The sequence below is a fragment of the Lineus longissimus genome, chromosome 2 (genome assembly GCF_910592395.1).
Source record: "Lineus longissimus chromosome 2, tnLinLong1.2, whole genome shotgun sequence".
Taxonomy (NCBI): domain Eukaryota; kingdom Metazoa; phylum Nemertea; class Pilidiophora; order Heteronemertea; family Lineidae; genus Lineus; species Lineus longissimus.
The window spans coordinates 11,807,772-11,832,680 of NC_088309.1; the positions used below are offsets into that span (position 1 = coordinate 11,807,772).

The following is a 24,909-nucleotide window of genomic DNA, read 5'->3' on the forward strand; positions in this document are numbered from 1 at the left end:
TAACTTGATATTTACTATATATTTACTATTTAATATATTTAATATCTAAAAAATTCAAATCCTATAAACATAGATACTATTTACACATAAATTTACAGTTCAATGCCCGACAGACCCAAGAACTCCTTTTCCTTCAGCAGAGCAATCTCCAGCTGTAGCTTTTCTATTCGAAGGCCAGCCTCTTTCTGAAGAACTTCCTGAGTACGTGTTGTGGCCTTCTGCGTAACAAGAGTTGCCTCAAGGACCTCAAGCTGCATGTTAAATACATCCTGCTGAGTCTTCTGTCGGCACATGGCGTCTGTCAGCAGACCCTTCGCATGTGCTTTCCTGGCACCTAGGAGAGAATGAAACAAATTATGACGGGTTAAATGGATCACACAGCACTTCAATTTTGTCACTTTGTGAACGGCCAGAGCTCATTTTAGCACATTTGATTGATTCATGTAGGGACTGCTTAAAATCAAGAAAGGCTTTCGCCATTCTAGAGTCCCAACTACTCACCAGTGACTTTGCACAGTTTGGCCTTCTTTTTGGCTGGAGATTTTGGGGCAGTCATTGCAGTGGCTGTCATCGTCTGTTGAGAATCTAGAATAAAAAATGACAGTTCGGCCTATATGATGATAAATATCAAATCACGAAAGGTCACAAAATGTTTTGCAACCAAAACTCTGGCAAATATAGATTCAAATATCCAAAATGCAAATGCCTTGATATATGAGGTGTGGGCCAGGCTATCAGCATCGATGCAGTATTAGACCCCGGGCCTAATAGCCTACTGAAAGACCGAACCTGTATCTAATAGCATACCAAGAATTATTGTGGCTCCCTCTATGTGTGTTTCGTGTGGTTGACGATCAAAGGTTGCCACAACCACTGCATCTGAGCAGTCGACATCAACATCTGCAGCTTGATTTACTGAAAAATTAAATGAAATTATCATAAAAAATAATTTTACTATTTCTAAATTAAAGACGCATGATGTCTAACCGGGTCACTATAGTCGCTTTCTGTTTCTCAGTAGGCCTACTTGTATTTCTTCCATTGTATACCGGTACCAATGTAATGTATCATAGTCTAAGAAATACTCGGCTCTTAATTGACATGGGCATATTTATCATCGAGCTTCCAGCACCTTTAAATTAAACTTACCAGGAGTCCAACCAGCCAGATCAGGTAATGTAACAGGGAGGGAGACTGCTGCTGTAGCCTTTATAGGTGTGGTTACTGAAAATATTAACAAATGAAAGTTTTAAAGTTTAAAGGGAATGAATCACATAAATTGGCGGGAAAAATCAATAAATTCTAATTAAATCCATTGAAAATCCAAATTTCTATGGATATTCCATTAAAACAGGGTGATGTCAGCTTAACAATAGGCCTAATGTGTACAATTGCGATCATTTTGTTAATTCTTTGAGGTAATTCACATGACTTATTGAATAAATTAAAAGTATTAACAAAATATTTATATTGGAACTTATTTCTGTTTCACCCTGTATAGTACTATTTGCAAACTTTGCGTTCCATACACTTACTGGGCATGCTCAGTGCGTTTAGAAATATGGAGTCGGGAAATTTGCAAGCGCGTATTTGGAGCAGCGAATAACCACATTTTCTGTACTTTTGTGCAGTTGAACTACCTTATCTGCTGATGAATTTGATTTATAGAGCTATGAAGTCAACTACTTGGTACTATTTCTAAGTGACGGTCATGAAAAGCTGTACTTTCGGCCGCTTGAAAAATGCATGCATGCACTGTCATGTCAGCATGTACACATGGTCGCTATACACACAGGAAGTCCAACAGAAATGGCTGGCAGAGTGCCAATATCGATGCAGGCACCAGACGACATACTTTGAACTTAGCCAGGGTAGGGCCGAGTTGAGCTTAATTCCACCAATGTTTTTGAAGATTGACATCAGGCTATGAAATCTAGACCTATGTAAGGCTTAGGCCTATGTTCAGAAATATATGCTGGTAGAAGTAGATAGCGTTTTATGGCCTAATTAGGCTAAATCGGAGCCTGGTGTACCTACCTGCAGACTCAAATCCACCAGTGATGCCTCTGAATGCTGCGTCTTTTTCGAATGTTTCTATTATTCTCTGCAGTGTAGGGTCGGCCTGTGGCATCTTTCCCCCTCCGCCAGTCCCTCTCTGGTGTTTTTGCTGCAGGGAATGGATCTCTTTCGCCTTTGAAAGCTGCTGGTTCCATTTTTCCCTGCAGTTATCCCCGGTCCTTGTGGCCACTCCCAAGGAACTAACCATTAGGGCAATTTCATCCCATTTGTTTTTTTTCATTTTGTTTGTCACATCTGACGAAAACTTGGATCGCAAGATCCCAAGTTCATTTATGACAACATCGGCTAAAACTTCGGCTTCTGAGTGTGAAAAATTTGGTTTTCTCTCCCTTTTTGTCTTTTGAGATGAATGATTCTCTATGGAGGCAGCCATCTTGCATGTCTTGCTTTCAATATGAGGACCAAATGCATTATGGGAAATGTCCCTAGCAACTAACATTGATTTACTTAAAAGTAGCGTTAGTTAACATTGGGCCTAACATTGATTTGTGAAACTCAATTTTAGCGTTATGTTAGCTAACGCTAAGTTAGGGACTTTAACATAAAAAGATAAACTAACATACTTTTATCACCATAACTTTTGTGCAACCGGCCCCAGTTCTGAAGCTAAAATTATGTTAATGTGAACTTGTACAAATTGAATTTTTAACACTATCAATGAGTCGGTCGTTAAAAAATTTTTTTTTCTTTTGCGGACGGTGTACCACTAACCACGTTGCGCAATTGCATGACAATGCACGAGGCTGTCTACATGAACACACTGTACACTATCGGTTTTTTGGACAGGCGGACATTTCAGCATGTGTTTTCATCGTTCTGATCAGCTCCAACCAATGGCATTTTGCCGACCACGTTATATTGGATGGGTAAAAAATGCACCGACAATTAAGGGTTAATGACCAGTGAAGATATCCAGACTATGGCAATGAGATTTGCTTGATAATAGGTTCTGATTGTTCTATTCATCGTTAAATTTGATCAGAATAGGTACGATTCTTTTCGATTTATGGCAAAAGAAAGTGCATGTGAAAAATGTGCAGTCTCCAAATATCAAGCTACCTGCATACTCTCGTTAAAGGGTAACTCGTGTCAAATTTCACCATATAATGTTTTAGCTGTTTTTGACAAATGACTGCGTCACTTTCTCATAAATCGGTAAGGTTTTTGAATCAAAATGCACATTTTCTAGAAATTGATGGTTTAATCCCGCCCGGACGGCTCGCTTCGATGTCGTTGAAATTGCGCTACGCCGACGACGTTTTCGTTGATGACGTCACAACATGAAAATGTTCGCGGTCGCGGTGGTTTACATTCCCGCGAAAAAAAAAATCTCATTCGTTTATTTACAACTGCCATTGACCATTGACATTCCATCCTGTCCTTACACAATATATACACGATAAGAACTGAAGATTATGGTTGTCGGGTGGCGTTGTGCTGCGATGTTTTGCGGCAACACCAGCAAAACTGAAGGTGTTGGGGTTTTCCACTGGCCTGACCCATCAAAGAACCGGGCCGTCACCATAAAATTCGTGTCAAGAGGTCACCAGCAGGTAATTCATCATCTCCTCCTGATGCTCCACCGGAACACAACTTCGAGAACCAACTCCAAATTCGTCTGCCGTTGGGGGTCTTCCAGCACATTTGGAAAAAATCTCGAAGTAACGAAGTAAGGGAAGGGACGGCCCCTCCCCCAAGTCCACAGTCCTAGTCATTTCATCATAAATTTCCTAAGTCCAACCAGGAAAATCCATCGCTGACGTCATGATAATGGTATTCCTAAAACTATTTTTAGACCTCATTTAATATTCATTAGATTTTCCTGAGCGTACGCGAACTACTGCGGATATAGCTTCTTCCTAGAGCGAATAGGAAAATATTCGACGGTCTGACTTGTTCCTAAAACTATTTTTAGACCTCGTTTAATATTCATTAGATTTTCCTGAGCGTACGCGAACTACTGCCGATATAGCTTCTGCCTAGAGCGAATAGGAAAATATTCGACGGTCTGACTTGTTCATGTTGTGACGTCATGAGGTCACGTGACTTAGTGCGGGTTTTTCAAAACGTCTTCGGCAGTTGGCCAGTCTGACGCGATTAAAACAGCGATTTTATAATAAATCTAATCAAAAATGGAAAATTTGAGCTTTACATTTGTGATCAACAATTAAAAACGGACGTATTTCCGCAAAGTTGTAAATCACATCATAGTATCACTTTAAGACCGAATGCTCTCCCAAACTTTAGAGCGCTGTATCTCAAAAAGCATCAAGCTAAATCGTAATGAAAATTCATGCATTTCCTAATCCACATTTTTGCCACAGTGTGTGTAAGTTTCAGTCTTATACTGTCGTGGGTGTTTAAGAAATGCGAAATAAAAGAAAAGCCAGTCAAAATCCTGTCGAGTCCGACCGTTGCAGATTACTAACACTAGGTGAAATTGGCCCACTATCATGTTGCAATTATGCCCTATGCCTTTTCATCAATGCACCAACGAATGGAAATATTGTTCCAGACTATTAGCTTTATCAGTCCAGAAAAAAAGTCAAAAATTAGTCATACAGGTGGTCCATGACTTTTGGTTGCCACTTGTCCCTAGGGCAACGTCTCTGGGATCTTTTTGGGCTATGACCTTTATCTGTCCAGAAAAAAAGTCCAAACACAACAATACAGGTGCTCCATGACATTTGGTTGACAGGTGTCCCTTCGGGCAACGTCTCCGAGACCATTTTGGACATTGCAAGTTTTGACAAGGTTTCCTCAATTGGGTGTCAAATAGAGACTAGAAAAGCTTTTTGCGCTGAACTTTTTAAATAAGCGTAGAAATACCAGATCTAAATACCGTAAGAATTTCAATACCGTCCGTGCAATAAAAGAACCAAGAGTAACCCTTGAAGTTCGGCGCATGTTTTTTATTCACCCGATATATTTTCATATAATTGTCACTTCATTTTTTATGACAACTCTTGTCAGCATGGTCAGTTCATGCATGTTCTGACCATGCTGACATCACGTAAATTTATATTGGCATGTTTTTTCTTGCAGCTCATCAGACAGGAAGAGTGTTTGTGTTGATTTCAGTGATGGTGGAGAAGTCTGGACCTGCCAACATAGTAATAGATCATTGAGCAAGGTAATTGCAATTAAAATTATGCATGTATATGTGTACTATAGTATGTTATGTGAATACCCGAATGCAAGAATTCGTCTTATTACTTATATTCTCTTATAATTGTCATTGACTTGTGAGGTATCCTGTAGTATAATGCGGAAGATGTTTTTATCATCATCAGTTTACGCATCTCGATCCTTTGGACGTCTATTCAAGAAGAAGAATGTGTACTATAGTATGTTATGTGAATACCCGAATGCATGAATCCGTCTTATATTCTCTTATAATTGTCATTGACTTGTGAGGTAACCTGTAGTATAATGCGGAAGATGTTTTTATCATCATCAGTTTACGCATCTCGATCCTTTGGACGTCTATTCAAGAAGAAGAATGTGTACTATAGTATGTTATGTGAATACCCGAATGCATGAATCCGTCTTATATTCTCTTATAATTGTCATTGACTTGTAAGGTAACCTGTAGTATAATGCGGAAGATGTTTTTATCATCATCAGTTTACGCATCTCGATCCTTTGGACGTCTATTCAAAGAAGAAGAATGTGTACTATAGTATGTTATGTGAATACCCGAATGCATGAATCCGTCTTATATTCTCTTATAATTGTCATTGACTTGTGAGGTAACCTGTAGTATAATGCGGAAGATGTTTTTATCATCATCAGTTTACGCATCTCGATCCTTTGGACGTCTATTCAAAGAAGAAGTTCTAATTCTAATGCATTCGATAAGTTATTCATTCTGGTTTCAGGATCAATTCCAAATGAATAAAATTCTTGCCTCAAAAATCGAAATGCATAATCTGAATCAATTTTTTCAATGAAATATATCGTTACATTGCGCCTTCATCTGGTAGGTTCTCCTGTTAATGTTTTTATATCTATCCCATGCATTACCAAGACATAGCAAAGAAAATTTGTCTGAACCAAATGGTAAAATCGCGTTTTAGAGACAGAATTCATTCGGTCCAATGCGTAGGATTGCAGTATCGTATTAATGCAAGTATCAATTCGTTTCTTGTTCCCCCCCCCCCCCCCCTCCTCAAGGGTAGTTAAGCTATCACCACTAATCTTTGCCGATGCTTGAGTAGTATTTATTTTTCCTTTAGTGAAAATTTGGCGAAGCTGGAAAGAATAAGGATGCTAATGTGTCGATGTCTTGTCGAACATACAGCCTTACCTAGTAAAATTAGTTCGGTTACTTTATATGACGGTGATAACTGATATATTGTTGATGGTGATGTCTTGACGAAAGAAAAAGTAGCATTGGTGAAAAAAGGGTGATGCTTGAGCCTTAAGATGTCGTTATAGGGTGATAAGGTGTCGTACCCTTGAGGAGGGGGGGGGGGGGGGGGGTACAAGACACGAATCGATACTTGCATAAGTAGTACAACACGTATTTCAGATCGCACAGTACTTTACAGAAGACAAAAGAACAAGCACACCCTCTAATTCATTCCCAAAACATGTACACCCAACCATTTCAAATATGTGGTTGACTTCTGAGCATCTTGTTATAAATGCACAGTTTTACGGTTCAGTACTTTTGCAGTTGAAGGAAGACCCCGAGAGGTTCCAATGGCAGTAGCTGATCAGCGCCACCAGTGGTGAGTAATGGTATTAGGCTACCTATTCCACTCTTCAGTGTTATGCGTGTTAGAGTTTGGACACATTTTTTAAGTGTGATAATTTAAGTTTTACATGGTACCGCACGACGTGCGGTACAAAAATAATTGTGCAGCTGATTTAAATTGTTCAGAAAGAAGTTTTGATAATGAATATTATGTGGTTTTTGGAAGATGAACCTTCAAGCTATCATACGAACACAATGAGGATAGCATCTGCAGCAACATCAGCTTTTGGGAATGGGTAACATGTCTTGTTCACTAAAATTGAAGAAAACATGCGATTTTTTATAAAATCTGAAAAGAACTTTGCTACATACATGACATGTCAATTGTTTTTTTGTTTCAGACCAGAGACACCAAAGATGCGAGCACGTCAAGAAGCAAAGCTACTTGTCGAATTCGGTGCTGAGAAGGAAAACGTATTTACCAGTGAGAGGAGAGTGCACAAAACTCTGTGGAAATGATATTGCCACTAAAAAATTGGAAAAAAGGGTACTCGGTAACAAGGGACAATTGCTCGAATAAATAGAAGTCAACAAAAGGGCCTACAATAAACTGTGACTCTAACATTGGGAATAATCCCAGGGTTAACTTGTGCCTGTTGTGAAACATTCGACGAATTGTACGGTCATAACCCATCAACCAGGGCCCGGTTGTTCAAAGCTTGGTTACGTTAGCGACCGCTACGAAACTTAGGGTTCTGCTAAAAATGGCGAAGCCCCTGAAGTGCGGTGGCACAGCGGCATACCGCTCATTTTTGCCCTTAACAGCAGCATTACCTAAATTTCCCTTCCATCATGTTCATTCCGATCGGTCACGTTAATCAGGCACAGGCACGTGAAAATAAGAGCTCAATAGCCTTCACAACCCCCCCCCCCCCCTTCCATTATAAATGCAGACCGTCAGATGTTCGACATTGTCTGAAATTTTTCAAACGTTTCTATTTTACGTGTGTTGTCAATGGGCTTGTGTTTGTCAGTCGAATCGGGGGGGGGGGGGGGGGGGGGGGGCTGTGTGGGGCTAGTGAACTCTTATTTCCACCGGCATGTGCCGCAGGTTGAGCAATCTCACGGATTGATACCCATTATCCTTGACGAGACCAGCCATATGGCCTCACAGCTCCCACTGATGGAATGGCGTGTGAAAAAAACTACAATCTCTTCATCATCATGGAAAGCAATTACCTCTTTAACCATTCATAGACGCAGGCCATTTAAGATTGCTTTGGGATGGTAATAGGCTGATTAAAGTGCCCCGGCTGCAGACAGATACATGTATATACATCTCATCATCTCCGATCAGTGAATTGATCTACTAGAAAGTTTCAGTTCCCGCTTTGGTCGTCGCCGACGCTGTAGTCGCATTCGTGTCTGGTAGTGGCGACAAACTGTCCGTAATCAAGGTATAGCACATACATGTACACACCGTTTTCCATTATTGATTCAATGCCGAACTCTAGGTTGCCATCGGAAGCTTTGGCTTCACTGCCAGCCCAGGTCGAAAATCCCAAAATGTTTCTAAAAAGATTATTAGATAAGATCGAATTCAGATTCGAGCACATGAACATGAATGTATACATTGATTCCGTGAAAAGAACCTTGTAAGATTCTCAGCTGAAATCCTAACTAAAACGTCTTACAAGATGCTTGTAGGATTCTGAGCTGAAATCTTAACGGAAATTTGTTAACAAGGATCTTGTAAATGATACAACGTATACGAACTAAATATAATCTTAACTAGAATTCTATAATTTAGAATCTTATCGATGACCACAGATGTAACCACATCCGTGGGGAGACGCACAACATCTGTAAATATTGTTTCGATTTCTGCCACCACAGTCTGTTGATTCATATTTGTTGATTCACAGTTGTCAAATGAGTTTCCTCAGGGACGATAGGTTATTTGCAACAGCAGACCACACCGTTTTTCCTCCAAAGGTATTCTAGGTAAAATTATCCAAATCAGCCTTTATCAGGTTATGTTTGCCGAACGTCATTACCTACTGGAAGATCCTGACATGAAAATGTTTCCTCGTGATGAAATGTGAACTTGACCTTTAATCAAATATCATATATATCCTTAGCTGCCATAAGACAGAACCCCTTCATCCATCCACTGATAGATTAATAATATGTTCAATTTCTTTTGAGAACCAGATTTATTTTCGTGTCTGTCAAAGCCCTGGGAAATTTAATAACTAACGTGGTCATGAATCTTTGAGACATCGCCGCTGTTGGCATATATTCCGCATATCAAAACCAAAATGGCTTTTAAAATGCAAATTATTTTGGTTCGATTTCATTCTGGAACATGATTCTCATACCTCATGAGTCATGTGTTGGAGTAAGATAAGAGCAGCAATGTTTGGAGAGAGTTGTTGGGTGACAGAGTGCTTGTATGGTAGAATGTTTAAGAAGTAGACCGTCAAATCCTCGCGCCTCATTATATATATATTGAGATTCGCGAATATTTCAAAATAAAACAATTGTGTCTGGATATATAAATACGAGTATTTATTTTGGCTGATTAAGAAATTTCGTTCGGTTTTTCATTAAAAATAATTTTCGAAACCTTTTTTTTTCGCAAATCTCGATAATTCACGAAATCCGAAAGATATGTCCGCGAAAGTTTGGCAGTATACAGTATGTATATTTTCCATTCTATCACATGAAAATTGAGGGAAGCTGAGCGAGCTTGCTTCGGTGCAAACTGAAACTACTGTAGTGTTTTCAATACAATTCCATGTGGTGGCACATTCTAAAGCTATTACAGAACCCTATGCTTTGAACCTACAATTGTGACAGCTGACTGCCAGTTTAACTCAACCTCCTCCTTCTTGATATACTGGATATACTCGCCAATAAGATCCCAAGCCCGACAATACCCGATTTCTACTACCGCCTCGATGGGTAGAGCCTAAACAACCGGGCGTAATAGTAGTCATGACTATTCATGACGATTACGTTGTTAACATTTGAATAGATATCCCACCCCTTTTATGGCTGCGAAAGGCCTACTATTGTTCGGCTGACCCATCGAGGCGGTGATACAAATCGGGAATTGTCGGGCTTGGGAACTTTTTGATGAGTGGATCCAGTATGTAAACGTTTAAAATTGATAAGGACGTCACATTTGAGGAATAGTATACATGTACATATATATTGTAGATTTTTATCTCAGCAAAAATTGGCAATGTCTCTGTGAAATTTTATTGTCTGAATATTTATCAATCGTTCTCAAGATGAGAAACACTTATACCGACAGTGAGGTATCTATTTCTATTTTAAATCATCTCATATTTAAATATGATTTGATTTTGAAATACTTCGACTTCTTCTGTACTTTGCACTAACAAAGCGGTTTTGGTTGTCAACCATAACTGCTGAATACAAAACGAGGCTTCGTCGGCGCATAGGGCATTAATGGAATGGGCGGCTTTTTATTGCAGTATGTTTGTTCTTCCTCTGGTTCATCAGTAAAAACTTTCTAAACATATTTGATGCTTTTCCAATTTTGTTTCACCTCTTAGATAGTAGAACAACGCGTTATTCGTTATTTCTAGTACGCACAAGTCCTGGCGCGAAAGGCTTTTCTGGCCACGGGAGTAACGCCGATATCTGAGTTCACGTCACCCGCTATTAAGACGCAACGACATTTCCATATATCGTCGCAGTTGCGGGGTCATCAAGCGCCATCAGCGTGCCGTCTGAAAAATCGATATCAACACCAAGATGTCACAGGGTAGATCCATGGCTCCAGTAAACGCCTTACAAGTGCATTGTTCCACATGGAAAGGGTAGACGCATGGAGATCTAACTCGGGTCGAATCGGAGTCAACATCGAAAAAGCGTGATAATTCAGTCCGGTTTAGAATTGTTCCTGTTTTTGTGTAATTTGTTGATGGAAACTACTCATGAAGAATAGGAGGTGACTGGGCAGCCGGCAGTTGGGTTATATTTCCCTTAATAGTACCAATGGTCCTTTATTAACGAGCAGCGTGCGTAAGGAGAAAGGAGACTTGTCGTCGGTGACAAGCGCTGCCGGGGCGGCCAACTGATGATTGCTTGTTCTCGCTTTCGAATGCATTGTGCAGTCTAACACTCTTCAGGACGCAGGTGGCTGTGAATCTGACAAGAAGATTGTTCATTAGTGTCAATGGCAATCACAGTGTTCTGACTCTCTTAGATGAAGATCCTATTTGCAGCTTCATTAACATTAACATGCTCAAATTTGAATGTCATCGCAAAAATATGCAACCAAGACTTACTTCTTCTGGAAAATAGCAAGTTACTTTATCTCTTGCCTCTTATGACTTTGAAAGACGTCATGTCAGAATATCTTATTCCAAACAGGATTGTGCACTATCCCTTCGTTTTTCTATCGACTAGTGAGTTTCCGCATCACTCACGAATTACGATTAAAGGAGACCAATGCCTTGTATGTGTGCATAAATTTTGTCGATTGCAAAAAAAATCGTGATCTGTTTTATAGTTCGTGAGCGATGCGAAAACTCACTATTTATGAAGGAAGCACTTTGTTAGCTTCATCATGATAGTCGCTACGTTAACTGAAGCCAAACTAATCATAACCACTGATTATCCTTTGTAAACAACCGTTCAAGTCGTTTTTTATACGTGTAGCTGTTAGAATGACATGTAAAGATCTGAGTTGTTTCACTCGAAGCAATTTCTTATAAACAATTTTGTGCCGGAAAAGATGAGACGCCTCCGGGAACTTTTCCGCATGTCCTGTGGTGATTGCTATTCCATGGTGGTATAATTCCACTGGGCTGTTTTTCAGCAGCTGTCAAAACTACTCGCACCTATATCGGATTATGGTCTGACGTGTAATCCAAATTACCCGCCAGGTGAGCGCGGTTGGTTGGAAAGCGTTTGTACAAGGAGTTTTCGCACCCGCAACGTCCACGTGAAAGCCTATCCCATTTCGGGCGGCTTGCGAAAACTCCCTGTCATACAAACGACCGTAATTTGATTTATATGTTTATCGAAGTAGACCTATACAAGTTGGAGCCGCGCGTAGTTTTCCCGCAGCTGTCGATCTTTTGTGAGGTACATCCAGGTGGAATCCGCCGTTCGCGAAAAGTTTGATGGTAACTTCTCATATCAATTCAGATACAACAATAACTCTGTCGAAACTGGCAGTATTCTCGTCATTAATTGGAACCGGTAGCCGTCCGCGATACGTCTGACAGTCGTTTTATTTAGCTGCAGATACGACAACGACTCGGTTTAAATTGGACTGTACTCTGGCGATTCATATACAACCCTCTAACCAATTTGGATCAAATGCATGACAGGCAGGGTAGACATAAGGGATATTTATTTCGGAAAAAGGCAGACGTAATTGACGAATCTAGTCTCAGATTACAGCCCACACAGCTTCAACATGATCGATCCAACGTCTGATACTTCAGCTCATTCCGAATGATACGACATTAATCACGTCCGGTCTGTAACATTAGCCTTGCTTTCTTTGTAAGATTTCCACAAGCTAACTGTTCCGCTGCGAACGATCCACTTGCTGCTACAGTCTCTCGTGGATAATAGAACGGCTCACCATTCTTGTATGAAATGGTACAGTGCATGTATAGTGGTCAAAGAAGGAAGATCAATGCATATTGGTTAGAGCTTAGGACTCGTCACCAGGAGGTCGTGAGTTCGACTCTCCGAAGAATTACCCACCGTTGTTTCAGAATCACTGCTGTTTCGTCTCGGTGTCTCTAAACAAAACACTTAACAAAAGATTGTTTTGTCCAAGGAATGAAAGATTCCTTTTCCCGAAGGGAAGCAAAAGATGCCAACAACTTGAACAAGCGAGACATAATTTGAATAGCTTGCAACGGACCTGTTTATGGCAGAAGACGGAGTCAGACCAATAATTCCAATTGGTGGCTAACTGTAGTGGCACGCCAAATGCCCCCCCCCCCCAAATGCCCTTCACGGGGGGGGGGGTAGCACTTCCAAGTGAAGCTGGAGAAAACGCTAGGGAAGAAGAAGTGATGGTTCTTGGGGAAAATGACATATTCACTCGGAAGCTGCAGCTGGTTACTGCTAGATTACCGGAGACGTATGGGTTCGTCCTGTCTCTCTCGTAATTTAACGACTGTGGAGAACTGGGAGCAGAATTAAGCAGTTGTGGTGTCAAGGGAAATAGCCTAGGCCGCAAGGCAGACTTCGAGTCCGTTCGAATTGTTGTATGAGGGGTAAAAACATCATACTTCGGTAGCCAGTTCATCAGGCTGATACAAGACTAAAATTGTCGAATCTGCCTTGAACTTGCTTGATGGAACATTCGATATCATTAATAGTAGCTTTCTTATTAATTTATTGACTGAATGAAGAACACTGAGACACGTTGCTATAATGAAGGAGTACGCCGTTCGTATTACATGCAGTTGTATTTTCTAATGGCTCAGGAAAATGATTTACATATGCCGTAAAACAGTTATTAGGCATGAAAATACTTTGACACTTGGTGTTTAAAGTATTTGTTTTTAGGTTTTGATGCCTATACTTACTATCAATTACACCAAGTTAAGATGAATCCATACTTGATGTATATGTATTCGTGAATTCGAGCGATCGTGTATGAGATGCTAGAATCCGATCTGGCGGAAGACGTTTGCTCGCAGGAAATCACATTTGGCTGCATTTGGAGATGATAGGTGAGCACCGTGGTCAATAACTCTCGCCAATACATGTTAGGTAGAACGAGGTATTTGTAGCCCCGGTTTAATTGTAGCCCCTGCCTATGATATTGATTGACATCCCCATGCATCAAACAGTGTAGGGACTGCAAATATCCGTCAAGTGCATTGATCAATGAGAAATTAGTTCTATCTGTCATAATCGTTACAGGACTGTAGCTTGATGAGGGAAATCACGATTGTACGTTCACTGGACAAATTAGTACGTGTTCTGTCGTTGATTGATCGACTTGCCTTTTCTCCCAAACATCGACGAGGACACATGCGACATTTTCTTTACCTCCTCGTTAAAGGGATGCGTGCGCACTGACATTGGACGGCCGAAATTAGAAACCAGGTCGGGAAGAAAAGACTAAAGGGGATGTTTGCATTAAGTCCGCAGTATATCGGATGTACCAAAGAAAACCGAGTACACCACTAAAAATAATGTCCCAGTAATTATTGTAAACTCAATATAAAAGGGTTAACCGTCTCAAGAGGTCACTAGAAATTGATTGCAGGGTATCCTCTAGAAGCAATGAATTTAAGCTACACTGCGGAAACCATTGATTTTCGATGGCAGGTTTGAAAGTCTTTTGAAAGGTCATGCATGCCACGGTTTATACGTCTTCAGAGCATACCGTATAGAGCGGCTCACTGATGGCTGAAACGTCATTATAGTTCCAGTCTCCCTTCGCTCCAGTCTACCATTAAAGGCCATGGCTCCAGGTATTTGCCATTTCCTGCTGTAAGACGATTTCAAAAGTGCACCTAACAATTTATACAATACAGAAAACCCCATGCAATTTGCTCCATCTATTTGAAGATATAGCCATTTATGTGTTTGACAACTCGATTACCTAATCAGGCTAGCAACTGGCTTGTTAAAACCAGGCGGCGGGTTCACCAAAAGTTGGAATGTAGATCAGGCTATTGCCCTACTTGGGAGGACAAATATCAATTAATGCTCTTAAAATTGAAGTCTTTTTTTCATTGACATTTTCAATGTTCAAGTATGAAAGCATGCCCATGATAAAATAATGAGTTTATTGCATTCCAAAAAATAATAAATCGAATTTTTAATTTTTTATGGAAAACCGGTTAGATGTATTTTATCAGCCAAATGTTACATATAGAAAGTGTTATTAGAGCTGATGCATGAAGTGGGAAAACAAAATCAATGCCAAAAACAACATACACCCCCACGAATATGGTCCGATTTAGGTTTTATAGACATAGGCAAATTTATAGAACTAAATTAATTTTTCAAATTCGATTCTTCTTACAGAAAATTGCATCAAATGCATCAATTTATACAATACTTAAACTGTCAAAATGTATTTCTAATTCAAAGCTACAATATACCTTATAATAAGGTAAGGTAATAAAGACAAATTTATACTATGTATAGTAAGAAATTCAACATCAGCCTGATCTATATCAGTAAACCTGCCGCCTGAGTTTACTTAGAAACCTTACCAAGGCTGTTACATAACATGTAAACAAAACATTGGATGCAATCAAAAAAGAAGGAATAGAATAGAATAAGGTTTATTGCTCAACAAAATTACATCGCGTAGAGCACAAAACTACCTATATACAATAGAAATACGAATATACGTGCGAAGGTTTTTTAACATCAACAAAAGAATACGAATTTGCTTACAATATGATTAGAGTAGTTGGAGAGACTTTGACAAAAATTTAGTTAGTTTTATTAATGTATTCTTTGGCGAGTTCAAAAGTTTTACATATTTAAGGAGTCATGGCCTTTAAACATGTTAATTATAATGATTTTTGACCACCATGCTTTTACATTTACATTAAGATACGATTATTGTTGAGATACATGTATTTGTTTGATAGACTCATTTTGTCTCCTTGGTGGTTTCTGGCGCTGAAGTAGAGGAGAACTTGTTCACTTACCCGAGATCTGCTGTTAGAGAAGGCCTTACTACTGAGTCCGCCTCATTCTCAAACTAAAATTAAAACAACTATTACACCTCTGTATCAAAATTTAGACCGTCGAAGCTCAAATTCAACCCAAACCTTTGGCAAAGGCGCATTAGGATCTACATTTCAGCTACATCTCACCCGGACTTGATTACAGTACAGACCCGCCTGTGCGTTGTGAACTGTTTAAGCACACAAGGAAATCGCTAGATTCATTGTATTTTGTGTGGAAGTCTGCCTGTCAGTGTGGGGGTGGCCACAAGTGTTACGTCAGCGTAAAAGAATTATCTTCATTCAGCATAAATACGTGTGACCTCCTGCAGTTGTCTCCGAAGATAAATTTTTCCAGAAAAGCGAATGATTTGATTATTCCAGTTGCATTCCGAGCAGACGATATCTCCCAGGCAGACGATTATCATTTGACAGATTATTCAGTCTGCAATCAGACTATTTTCCAGAGATAAGATAGATTTTACAGACACTGTTTTGATAAACGACCCTCATGGTCGACACAGGCAACCCGCTTTAATGTCCGTCCCTGTAGGCATCCTCATTATTACTCAACTAGCATTATACCCGTGGCGCAGGCAGGTTCAAATGGGCTATATCTTGAATAGATTGAATTGCAATGAAAATCTAATGCAATATCAAAGGAGCAATATTGAAGAGGCAAATTAAACAAACCATTTGTCCACAAACTCGGACCTAGCTGTGGCGTGCTGTATGTGTGCATAAAAAGTGTGTCAATTGGTCCGATAGAGATGATGAGGCAATGTCAATATGCCTCGTTCCTTAGTCAGCAATATGCCCCTTTTTATACGGAGAAGAAGGAGAACTCAGATAGGCCTTCACATGTCGGCTTCCAAATGTCTCGGGCAAGGCACTTCGCGTCGACAGGCAAGCTAGAAGTTCAGCATCGTGAGCAGCTCCTTGAAGTTGATAAGGCCATGTCAGGTTCAGCGTGCCTCTTCAGATACATCAAGTATTGAAAGCTGTGGTGAGCACATAAACAGACCATGGTAACCTTCATTTGAAAATTCCTTCATAATCAAGGGCTAGCTCTGACTAAAACAGCACCCATAAACAATAGACCATCAATTTGACCCCAGCTCCTAACTGCGGGAAAACCCAAGTCCAGCAACCAAAGTACCAAAAATACCTTTTTGTTTACATTTGAACTGCACACATGCGTTTGTTTACAATTTCATTTCACGCGAAATCGTGGATTGAGAATAACATTAACCTGGGTTCAGCAGGTCAGCAGGTATACCGGCTGTTCCAATCATCCCCCACAGCCAGCTGTTCAAAAGGTAATGTTATTCACCCCAGAGGGAGTGCAGATAATTGATTAAGCCCCTGCATAATTTAACAGCAATAAGTGGTAAGGAGAATTGACAGTGTACGATTAAAAATCCCTCATTACTGCTCCACTGAAGTAAATTTTTGAACAAAACCAAGACGTTGCATCAGGGTAAGGTGTCACCACAATTCATGCAAAATTTCAAGGCAATCCAACGCCTCTAAGTGTGACTTTATTCGTCCCCCTTCCAGTATTATTATATAGATCTTTGGGACCCGTTCAGTCTGAGAGCAGCATGATCATCCCCCACACAAAATCCTGCTCACATCCCTGGTTCCCTTGTGCGCATGTCTCGGACAATGAATCCTTTTAAACATATTTTCGTTCGAATGTTAAATCTTTGACGCACTTCTGTCACCAGAATATCTTAACAAAATATGTTTAACTTAAAGGGTGATGCAACATTTATGGAACAAAAGAGCGTACAAAGACAAGCTACTCCTCCGTAGCATACGGTTTGTACACTTGTGAAAATGTTGCAAACTAGAACCACCATTTGCTACAGGATTAAGACGTCGTCTGCGTTTCTCGCCAATTTCTCCAGAACTTTGTCTGCGTTCCTCGCCAATGTCTCCAGGAAACGTAACTCAATCAATCAAAGATGATAGAATGTTTATCTGATAGTCCAGTGTAACATGATTGTGGCCACACCACTCATAACTATGGTAATATCTGCGGTATCAGAGAGAACTAATAACAAGAGCAGTCACTGATCAATCTAGTTGAAGCATGGGGAGCAATTCATCATTCTCCAAAAGCACACGTTTCGCTTGCCTTGAATTCATAGCCAAACATGGTTGGAATGTAATTTTTGAATCTGTCTACAAAATAGTCTCCCGGCGGATCAGGTCCAAGCCTCCCTTCTCCCACAAATTGCAGAATGGTGAGCATGTTACTCAGAATAGGTGCGGATCCAGGATTTAGCGTGGGGGGGGGGGGGGTCAAAGCTGCCCCTGCAGTTTTGTGGCTGTTTAACATGTTTAAGGTGGGCCCCAAAGGCACCTCCGCCGACTGGGTAATAGGGCAAAACTATACAAAAAAGTAGAATGTGCAACAGCCATCAGACTTTTCACTTCCCAATGTCAGCAATAACCAGGAAATCCTCTGAGATTTTAGGGTTGACCCCAAAGTGTCAGGGGATTCAAATGGGATCTTCTTGACTAGTCTCCAACGGGCAAACTCATGCATCACATGACCAAATAGATGGGTTTCTTTAAATTTCCAACAACGAAGGTTTTTCAGAGGCTCAAAAACTCGCATTTTAAGAGAGTTTATCATGTGTCCGACATATTCCTCTCAGCCGGCGTTGATCAAGGGGTCCCGACCCTATAGCCACGCTTACAGGGTTCAACACTTTTCGATTCATTTATGGTCACGCACCTGTAATTAAAGGTTCGATCAATGTTGTACATTAAAAACAGCGAAAATAGTCCATTTAAAAATATTTAATTCCCTTAGTAAGCAGTGGATAAGAGTCAGATAATTTTTTAATGTTTTTAAAAATAATATTAGAATTTAGTATGATATGTGGGGCTAAACTTTTTGAAATGTTTAGATTACTACGCATGCACAAAGGTTCATGTGAGAGTGTTGGAACCATACAATCAAAAAAGTAGGTCAACGGTGAAAATGATTGAAAAAAAGCGCCCGCTATGTTCAGACCCCCCAAACCTTGAATTTATCATGCATAACGTACAACGAAAATCTCATGGTTTTACAGGCTAGGATAGGTCTATTTGCCTGTGAAAGCCTTTCTCCCAGGAAAAAGTTATGAGCTCATGGATATTGCCTATTCAACTGGAAAACGGCATAAAACTTTATTACGGAAACGTGCCCTCGAATCTTAATTCAAATCCGCCATTGCTGACATCATTGGCGCCAAAAACTATTTCTTTTGACCCTGTTGACCTCGCTTCTAAAAACATTTTTGAAAAGCCACTCAAACATTAAAATCAACTACGAACATTCTCTATTATATCACCGAGCTATATAAATACGATTTTTCAAGAAAAATCTGTCCCAATATTGAATTATACGATTAGCTTGGAACTATTTGTACCGAATTACTCTTCCGCCAGCGTTACCTCGTCACAATCATGACGCTTTTTCAATAATATGGCGACGACTTGAACAACGAAAACCCCGGTCTATCATTGAAGCCTTGATGGCCACGGCGGTTTGACAGTTGCACTCAGTGGTTTGGTTGGTGACAGGTTCTAAACTCGGCGAATCAGTTTTTTCATGTTTTATTTGTTATTTTCTTATTATTATTCATTCATGTATGTTTATCTGGCGCGGATCCAAGCGGGTGCACCAGACGCACGGCTCCTAATTGATGTACACTTTTTTAAATCGACCACGCAGATGTGGGAGAATGGGTTAATGTCTTAAATAGTTGTGCTGCCCATTCCAGATGGCAGCACAGGCTGGTCTTGCCTTTTTCAATACACTAGTTTTAATACCTTTAATCATTACATAATATATATACTTATACCTATTTAAGTGAATGTTTGGTGTGGCCCAGTGCCATTCCTTGAGTTTATCACTCTACAACAACCTCATCCTTGCTTATCCTTAATTCTATGTGCTTGCAGGTGCCTGTATGCCTGCAGCTAATTTGGACACTGGCCGGAAATATCGGCCACATTTGGGGGCTCAGCCGTCCATTGACAACAATGATTGAAACCAACCCGGGGAGTCTACCCTACGATATCGATAATGCATGATGATTTGAAGTGACGACGCCTGGATCGTGTAGATACTAGTATTCGAATAGCTGAAAATCGCGACGCGTACGGGGGGGTGTTCTACCTCCAAGTCATGTGCACATTCGTTTTTTTGTTTGGTTCGCTTAACACTGAGCTGTGTTGACTACTCAGAGGGATTGACATTTTCGTTTCCTTTGTTTCTTACGTTGAACTGTGACCGCGTTGGAACATTCTTTTTGGTTGACTGACACTGTGAAATTCATTTTTGTGTGATCACTGACATTTGATTTAGTTATTCTCATAATGTTGCATGTAACTTATGGCCGGCATGTTCATTAAGTTGTACATTTTGTTGTGAATGCATTTTAAGTAAATTTTTACAAAATTCAACCATCCCAAATAAATTTTATACATCATCAGAATGGAATCACCATCAATCAAATCGGAAGGGGGAGATGAAAGGAGGGCCCTGAGGGTACTTAGGGACCTTCGTTTGTTATCCCCAACTATAAAAAACAAAATTATGACTACATTAATGCAAGAAGACACTCCGTCATTCCTACAAGACCTTACGTTAGAAGATGCCGAAGAAGGTTCCATTTATGGTACACCAAGGGGCGATTCCATGGAAGGTTGTGGGGTGTTTGACCGTGATGGTTCCGGTGGGTCAAGGAGAAGGGTTTCATTTGCTGATGGCCCCTCGGAATCTCATGGTCCAGTGGGCTCGGGTCGTCCTTCACATGGTCTCCCCCATCGTAAACTTTTCATAAAGCCCTCTCCAACATCGCTATTGCCTCAGGACAGAGTTAGTTCACAACCTGTTCCATCAACGCTTCATCATTCTTCTTCGTCACAACATATCCTTCGTAATCCTTTGTCTTGGTCGCAGCCTGTTGGTCATCAAAATGTTCTATCTCGACCTCCCTTGACTACTAGTCACAACCAGTATTCTTCACCACGGTCTTTGTCACAACCAGCGTCCTCACAGCCTGTCGTTTCTTGCTCCGAGGAGCATGCATTTGCGTCACAACCTGTGTCTTCTCTGCCTGACATATCATACTCGATGGTACATCCAGGGCATCCTGCCTCACAGCCACGGTCTTTGTCACAACCTGGCATTTCTTCGCATAGGCGGCCTTCTTATCTTCCTCAGCAGTGGTCAACTCCTGTCTTTCCTGTGTCTTCAGGGCAGACTTCAACTCTGCCCATGTCGCAACCTTGGTCGGGTTACCAGGCACAACCAGTCAATTCCCCAGGCTTGTCTTTATCTCAGCCTTGGTACAATTCTCAGCCGATTCAAGTTTCTACATATGGTAAGCCGCGTATTGCTACATTCTCCGGCTCAAAGGATGTTAAGAATTCTGTGTCTTTCAATCAGTGGCGATATGAGGTGAAATGCTTGCAAAAGGCTGAGCAGCCACGCGTTGTGCTGCAGGCCATTCGTCAATCGTTGAAGTATCCTGCATCGGATGTTCTCTTGCACATGGGTGAAGATGTCACTGTCGAGGAAATCCTCCATAAATTTGATATCATGTTTGGTAATGTCCTGCCAGCGGAGAAGCTGTTGGAGAAATTTTATGTTGCAGCCCAAGGGGTTGGCGAATCAGTCGCCTCTTGGGGTTGTCGTCTTGAGGATATATTGAATCTGCTAGGAGATGCCGTCCCTGTCACCAGCCCAGAGATGCTGCGTAGTTAATTCTGGTCTGGATTGAGGGATGAGAGGGTTCGGCTTGGTCTCCGCCATCTTTATGATTCTTTTGTGCCATATCACCCCTTGTTGTTGCAGGCTCGGGTTTTGGAGCAGGAGTTCGCTGCTCTAGCTCTACCAGCGTCTTTGTCAGCTACTAGTTCTTCTCAAGTACATGTTAGTCAGGTCACTGTCGGTTCTGGTCCTGAGTCTGATGTCGTCAAGTCTCTCACTGACCAAGTTCAGCGATTGCAGGGCAAGTTGACTGCCATTGAGACACATAAACAGAAACGACAGCAAAATGTTGTTTGTTTCAACTGTGGCGAAAAGGGTCATTTCAGTCGAAGGTGCCCTAAGTCTAATAGGAAGGATTTAAAAGACAATGCTCCAGTGTCGGGGGACAGACACTGAGTAGCGAGCCTATTAGTCCCAAGGAGCACCTTAGTCGCTGTCATGCTCGTTCTGATCCTAATCGTACTCGGAGGAGGTCCCCACCTCCAGAACCTCCTAAGGTCCGACCTGTTGTGAGCTCCAAGTGTTTAGCACCCTCTTCTTTGCCTAAGGGGTTAGTTGGCAAGTCGAACGAGTCGTTCATCAAATTGGAGGGCGAGATTTTGTCATGTCTATTGGATACTGGCTCGATGGTAAGTACCATCTCTGAGCATTGTTACCAACAGCACCTCGCCTCACTTTTGCCTATTCTTCCTATTTCTGATCTTCTGTACATTTCAAGCGCCAATGGTAGCCCATTGCCGTACTTGGGTTATGTTGAAGCGTCCGTAACCTGTCCATTCTCGGATGATGAGCTCTTGGTTCCTATACTTGTGGTTCCCAATACCAAGTATAATCTCAGGGTGCCTGTCTTAGTGGGAACCAATATTTTATCCCGCTTTCAACCTGTAGGTACTGTGCCAAAGCAATGGAAACTAGCTTTCTCATCTTTGGTGTCACAGGCTGAACCAATTATAGGCCAAGTTCAGACAACAAAGCCGATTGTTATTGGTCCAGATTCGAGGGTAACTGTACATGGTATTTGTCATGGTACTTCAACTTGCAAAGTTACATCGGCTATTGCCGAAGGTATTCCTGGTATTTCATTGCCCGGCGATGTTATAGTTGTTCCAAGTCTGGTCAAAATGCATGGGCAACGGAAGGAGAGGGTTGCAGTTTGTGTATATAACCCTGGGAGGAAATCTGTTACTCTCCCTAGTCGTTCTGTGTTTTGTAGGCTGTCTCAAGGCAATACAGTTTGCCACAAAGAGGATCTGTTGTCTGATTGTACTATGGCTCCTGAATCTTCCACCTTATATTCCATGAATCTGATGTCGGATCGTTTGGGTCCAGGTTCAGCTTGCGACTCTGCTCATAGAAGGAAAGTGCTCGAGGAAATTGACTTGTCTCATTTGGGGAGCAGTGACGTCTCCAAGCTTGAAGGTCTGTTTGGTCGTTATGACGACATATTTTCTCTATCCAATCTGGAAATTGGCAAAACTAGTCTAGTCAAACACCGGATTGAGTTGAACGATCCCATTCCCTTCAAACAGCGTCATCGGCGGATTCATCCCGCCATGTTTGAAGAAGTTAGACAACACTTAGAGGAAATGTTGCAGGCTCGGGTTATCCGTCATTCGAAAAGCCCTTGGGCCTCCAACATGGTTCTGGTTCGGAAAAAGGATGGAAGTTTGCGTTTATGTTGTGACATGCGTCAGCTAAATAAGCGGACTATCCGAGATTCTTATGCCATGCCTCGGATAGATGAAACTCTTGACAGCCTTGCTGGGGCCAAATACTTCTCGTCGTTAGACTTACGGTCAGGATATTGGCAGGTTGAGTTGGAGGAGGAACATAAATGTCGCACAGCTTTTACTGCTGGGAATCTTGGTTTCTTTGTCGAGTGGAATTTAATGCCTTTTGGCCTCACGAATGCTCCCAGTACTTTTCAAAGGTTAATGGAGCGCTGTTTACAGGATTTGCACTTAAAAGAGTGTCTTGTGTATCTAGATGATATCATTATTTTCTCGGCAACGGTGGAGGAACACCTTCAAAGGTTGGAAAATGTGTTTCAGAAGCTGCAAGACTGTGGTTTGAAGTTAAAACCCAGTAAATGTATATTATTGAAGGAGAAAAATAAAGTATCTAGGTCACTTGGTTTCAGCGAAGGGCGTTGAGGCTGATCCTGATAAAGTCAAAATCATTCGATCATGGCCCACCCCTCAGAATACTGAAGATGTTCGTAAATTTTTAGGGTTTGCAGGCTATTACCGAAAGTTTGTAAGAAACTTTTCGACGTTAGCCCGTCCTTTAAATGAGTTGTTACCGGCTACTACGCCCAAGAAGGGCAGACCAAAAGTTGCCAACACTTCTTCCTGGACATGGGGAGAAAAGCAAGAGTCTGCTTTTGTCTCACTAGTAAAGGAGTTGTCCAGTCCTCCTGTATTATGCTTTGCTGATTTTTCGCTTCCATTTGAACTCCACATTGATGCAAGCACTTCAGGTCTCGGAGCTATTTTGTATCAAAATCAGAATAACCAACGTCGGGTTGTTGCTTATGCAAGTCGGAGTTTGAACAAAGTGGAGCGTAATTATCCAGCTCACAAGTTAGAATTTCTCGCATTGAAGTGGGCTGTGACGGAGAAGTTCTTTGATTATTAGTATGGCAACTATTTTCATGTCAAGACTGACAATAACCCTCTAACCTATGTTCTTACGTCTGCTAAACTAGATGCCACAGGGCATCGTTGGTTGGCTGACCTCTCTGCCTTTCATTTTGACATATCTTATGTGCCAGGTGCTTCTAATGTGGATGCAGATGCCTTGTCACGGTTCCCTTGGTCCACAGTTGGAATTGAGAGTGTTCAGGCCATTTGCCAGGCGGCACAGGGTGGAGATGGTTTGGTTGAATCATTATGTATGTCTGTGTCGAATGATTTGTCATCGGCCGAGGTTTTGCTTGTTGATTCCCCTTGGCCTAAGGTTGATATCAGGGCAGGACAGCAGGCTGATCCTGTTATTTCTGAGCTTTATCATTGGGTCAAATTCCAGCAGCGTCCGAGTCGGGATTTATTGAAGGACAAGGACAAGGAACTTTTAATATTATGCTCATATTGGGACAGCTTGATTTTACTGGACGGTTTACTCTGTAAAAGGTTAACGTTCAATGGTCAATGCTTTCAACAGATCTTGGTCCCATCCTGTCTCCGTCCCCAAGTGATTGAGGGGTTCCACAATCACTTAGGCCATCTTGGACGAGATAGGACACTCGATTTTATTAAACGTCGGTTTTTTTGGCCGGGAATGTCAGTTCAAGTTGACAAGTGGGTTCGGAATTGCCTTCCATGTATTAAGAGGAAGCAACCGCAGCTTCAGGAGCGTGCTCCACTTGTCAGCATTTGCACTACTCAGCCCATGCAGTTGGTATGCATGGACTTTTTATCTCTGGAACCGTCTCATGGTTATGAAAACATTCTAGTCATCACTGACCATTTTTCTAAATATGCTCAGGCTATACCTACCAAAAGTCAGACCGCGGCTACAACAGCGCGTGTTCTCTTCGACAATTATATCGTCCATTATGGTATCCCTGAGCGTCTTCATAGTGATCAGGGTCAGAATTTTGTTAGGAAGGTCATTTCAGAGCTGTGCAAGCTCATGAATAT

General features: G+C 41.3%; 1 protein-coding gene across 1 annotated transcript; it reads right to left on the reverse strand.

The window, feature by feature from the left end:
- Positions 1–9: 9 nt before the first annotated feature.
- Positions 10–2,666, reverse strand: LOC135482629 (uncharacterized). The gene is made up of 5 exons (XM_064762847.1): positions 2,038–2,666; positions 1,150–1,224; positions 808–915; positions 502–585; positions 10–334 (listed from the first exon to the last, which is right to left on the reverse strand). The coding sequence occupies exons 1-5, from the start codon at positions 2,516–2,518 to the stop codon at positions 93–95; spliced, it is 990 nt and encodes a 329-aa protein (XP_064618917.1). The 5' UTR covers positions 2,519–2,666; the 3' UTR covers positions 10–92.
- Positions 2,667–24,909: the final 22,243 nt, after the last annotated feature.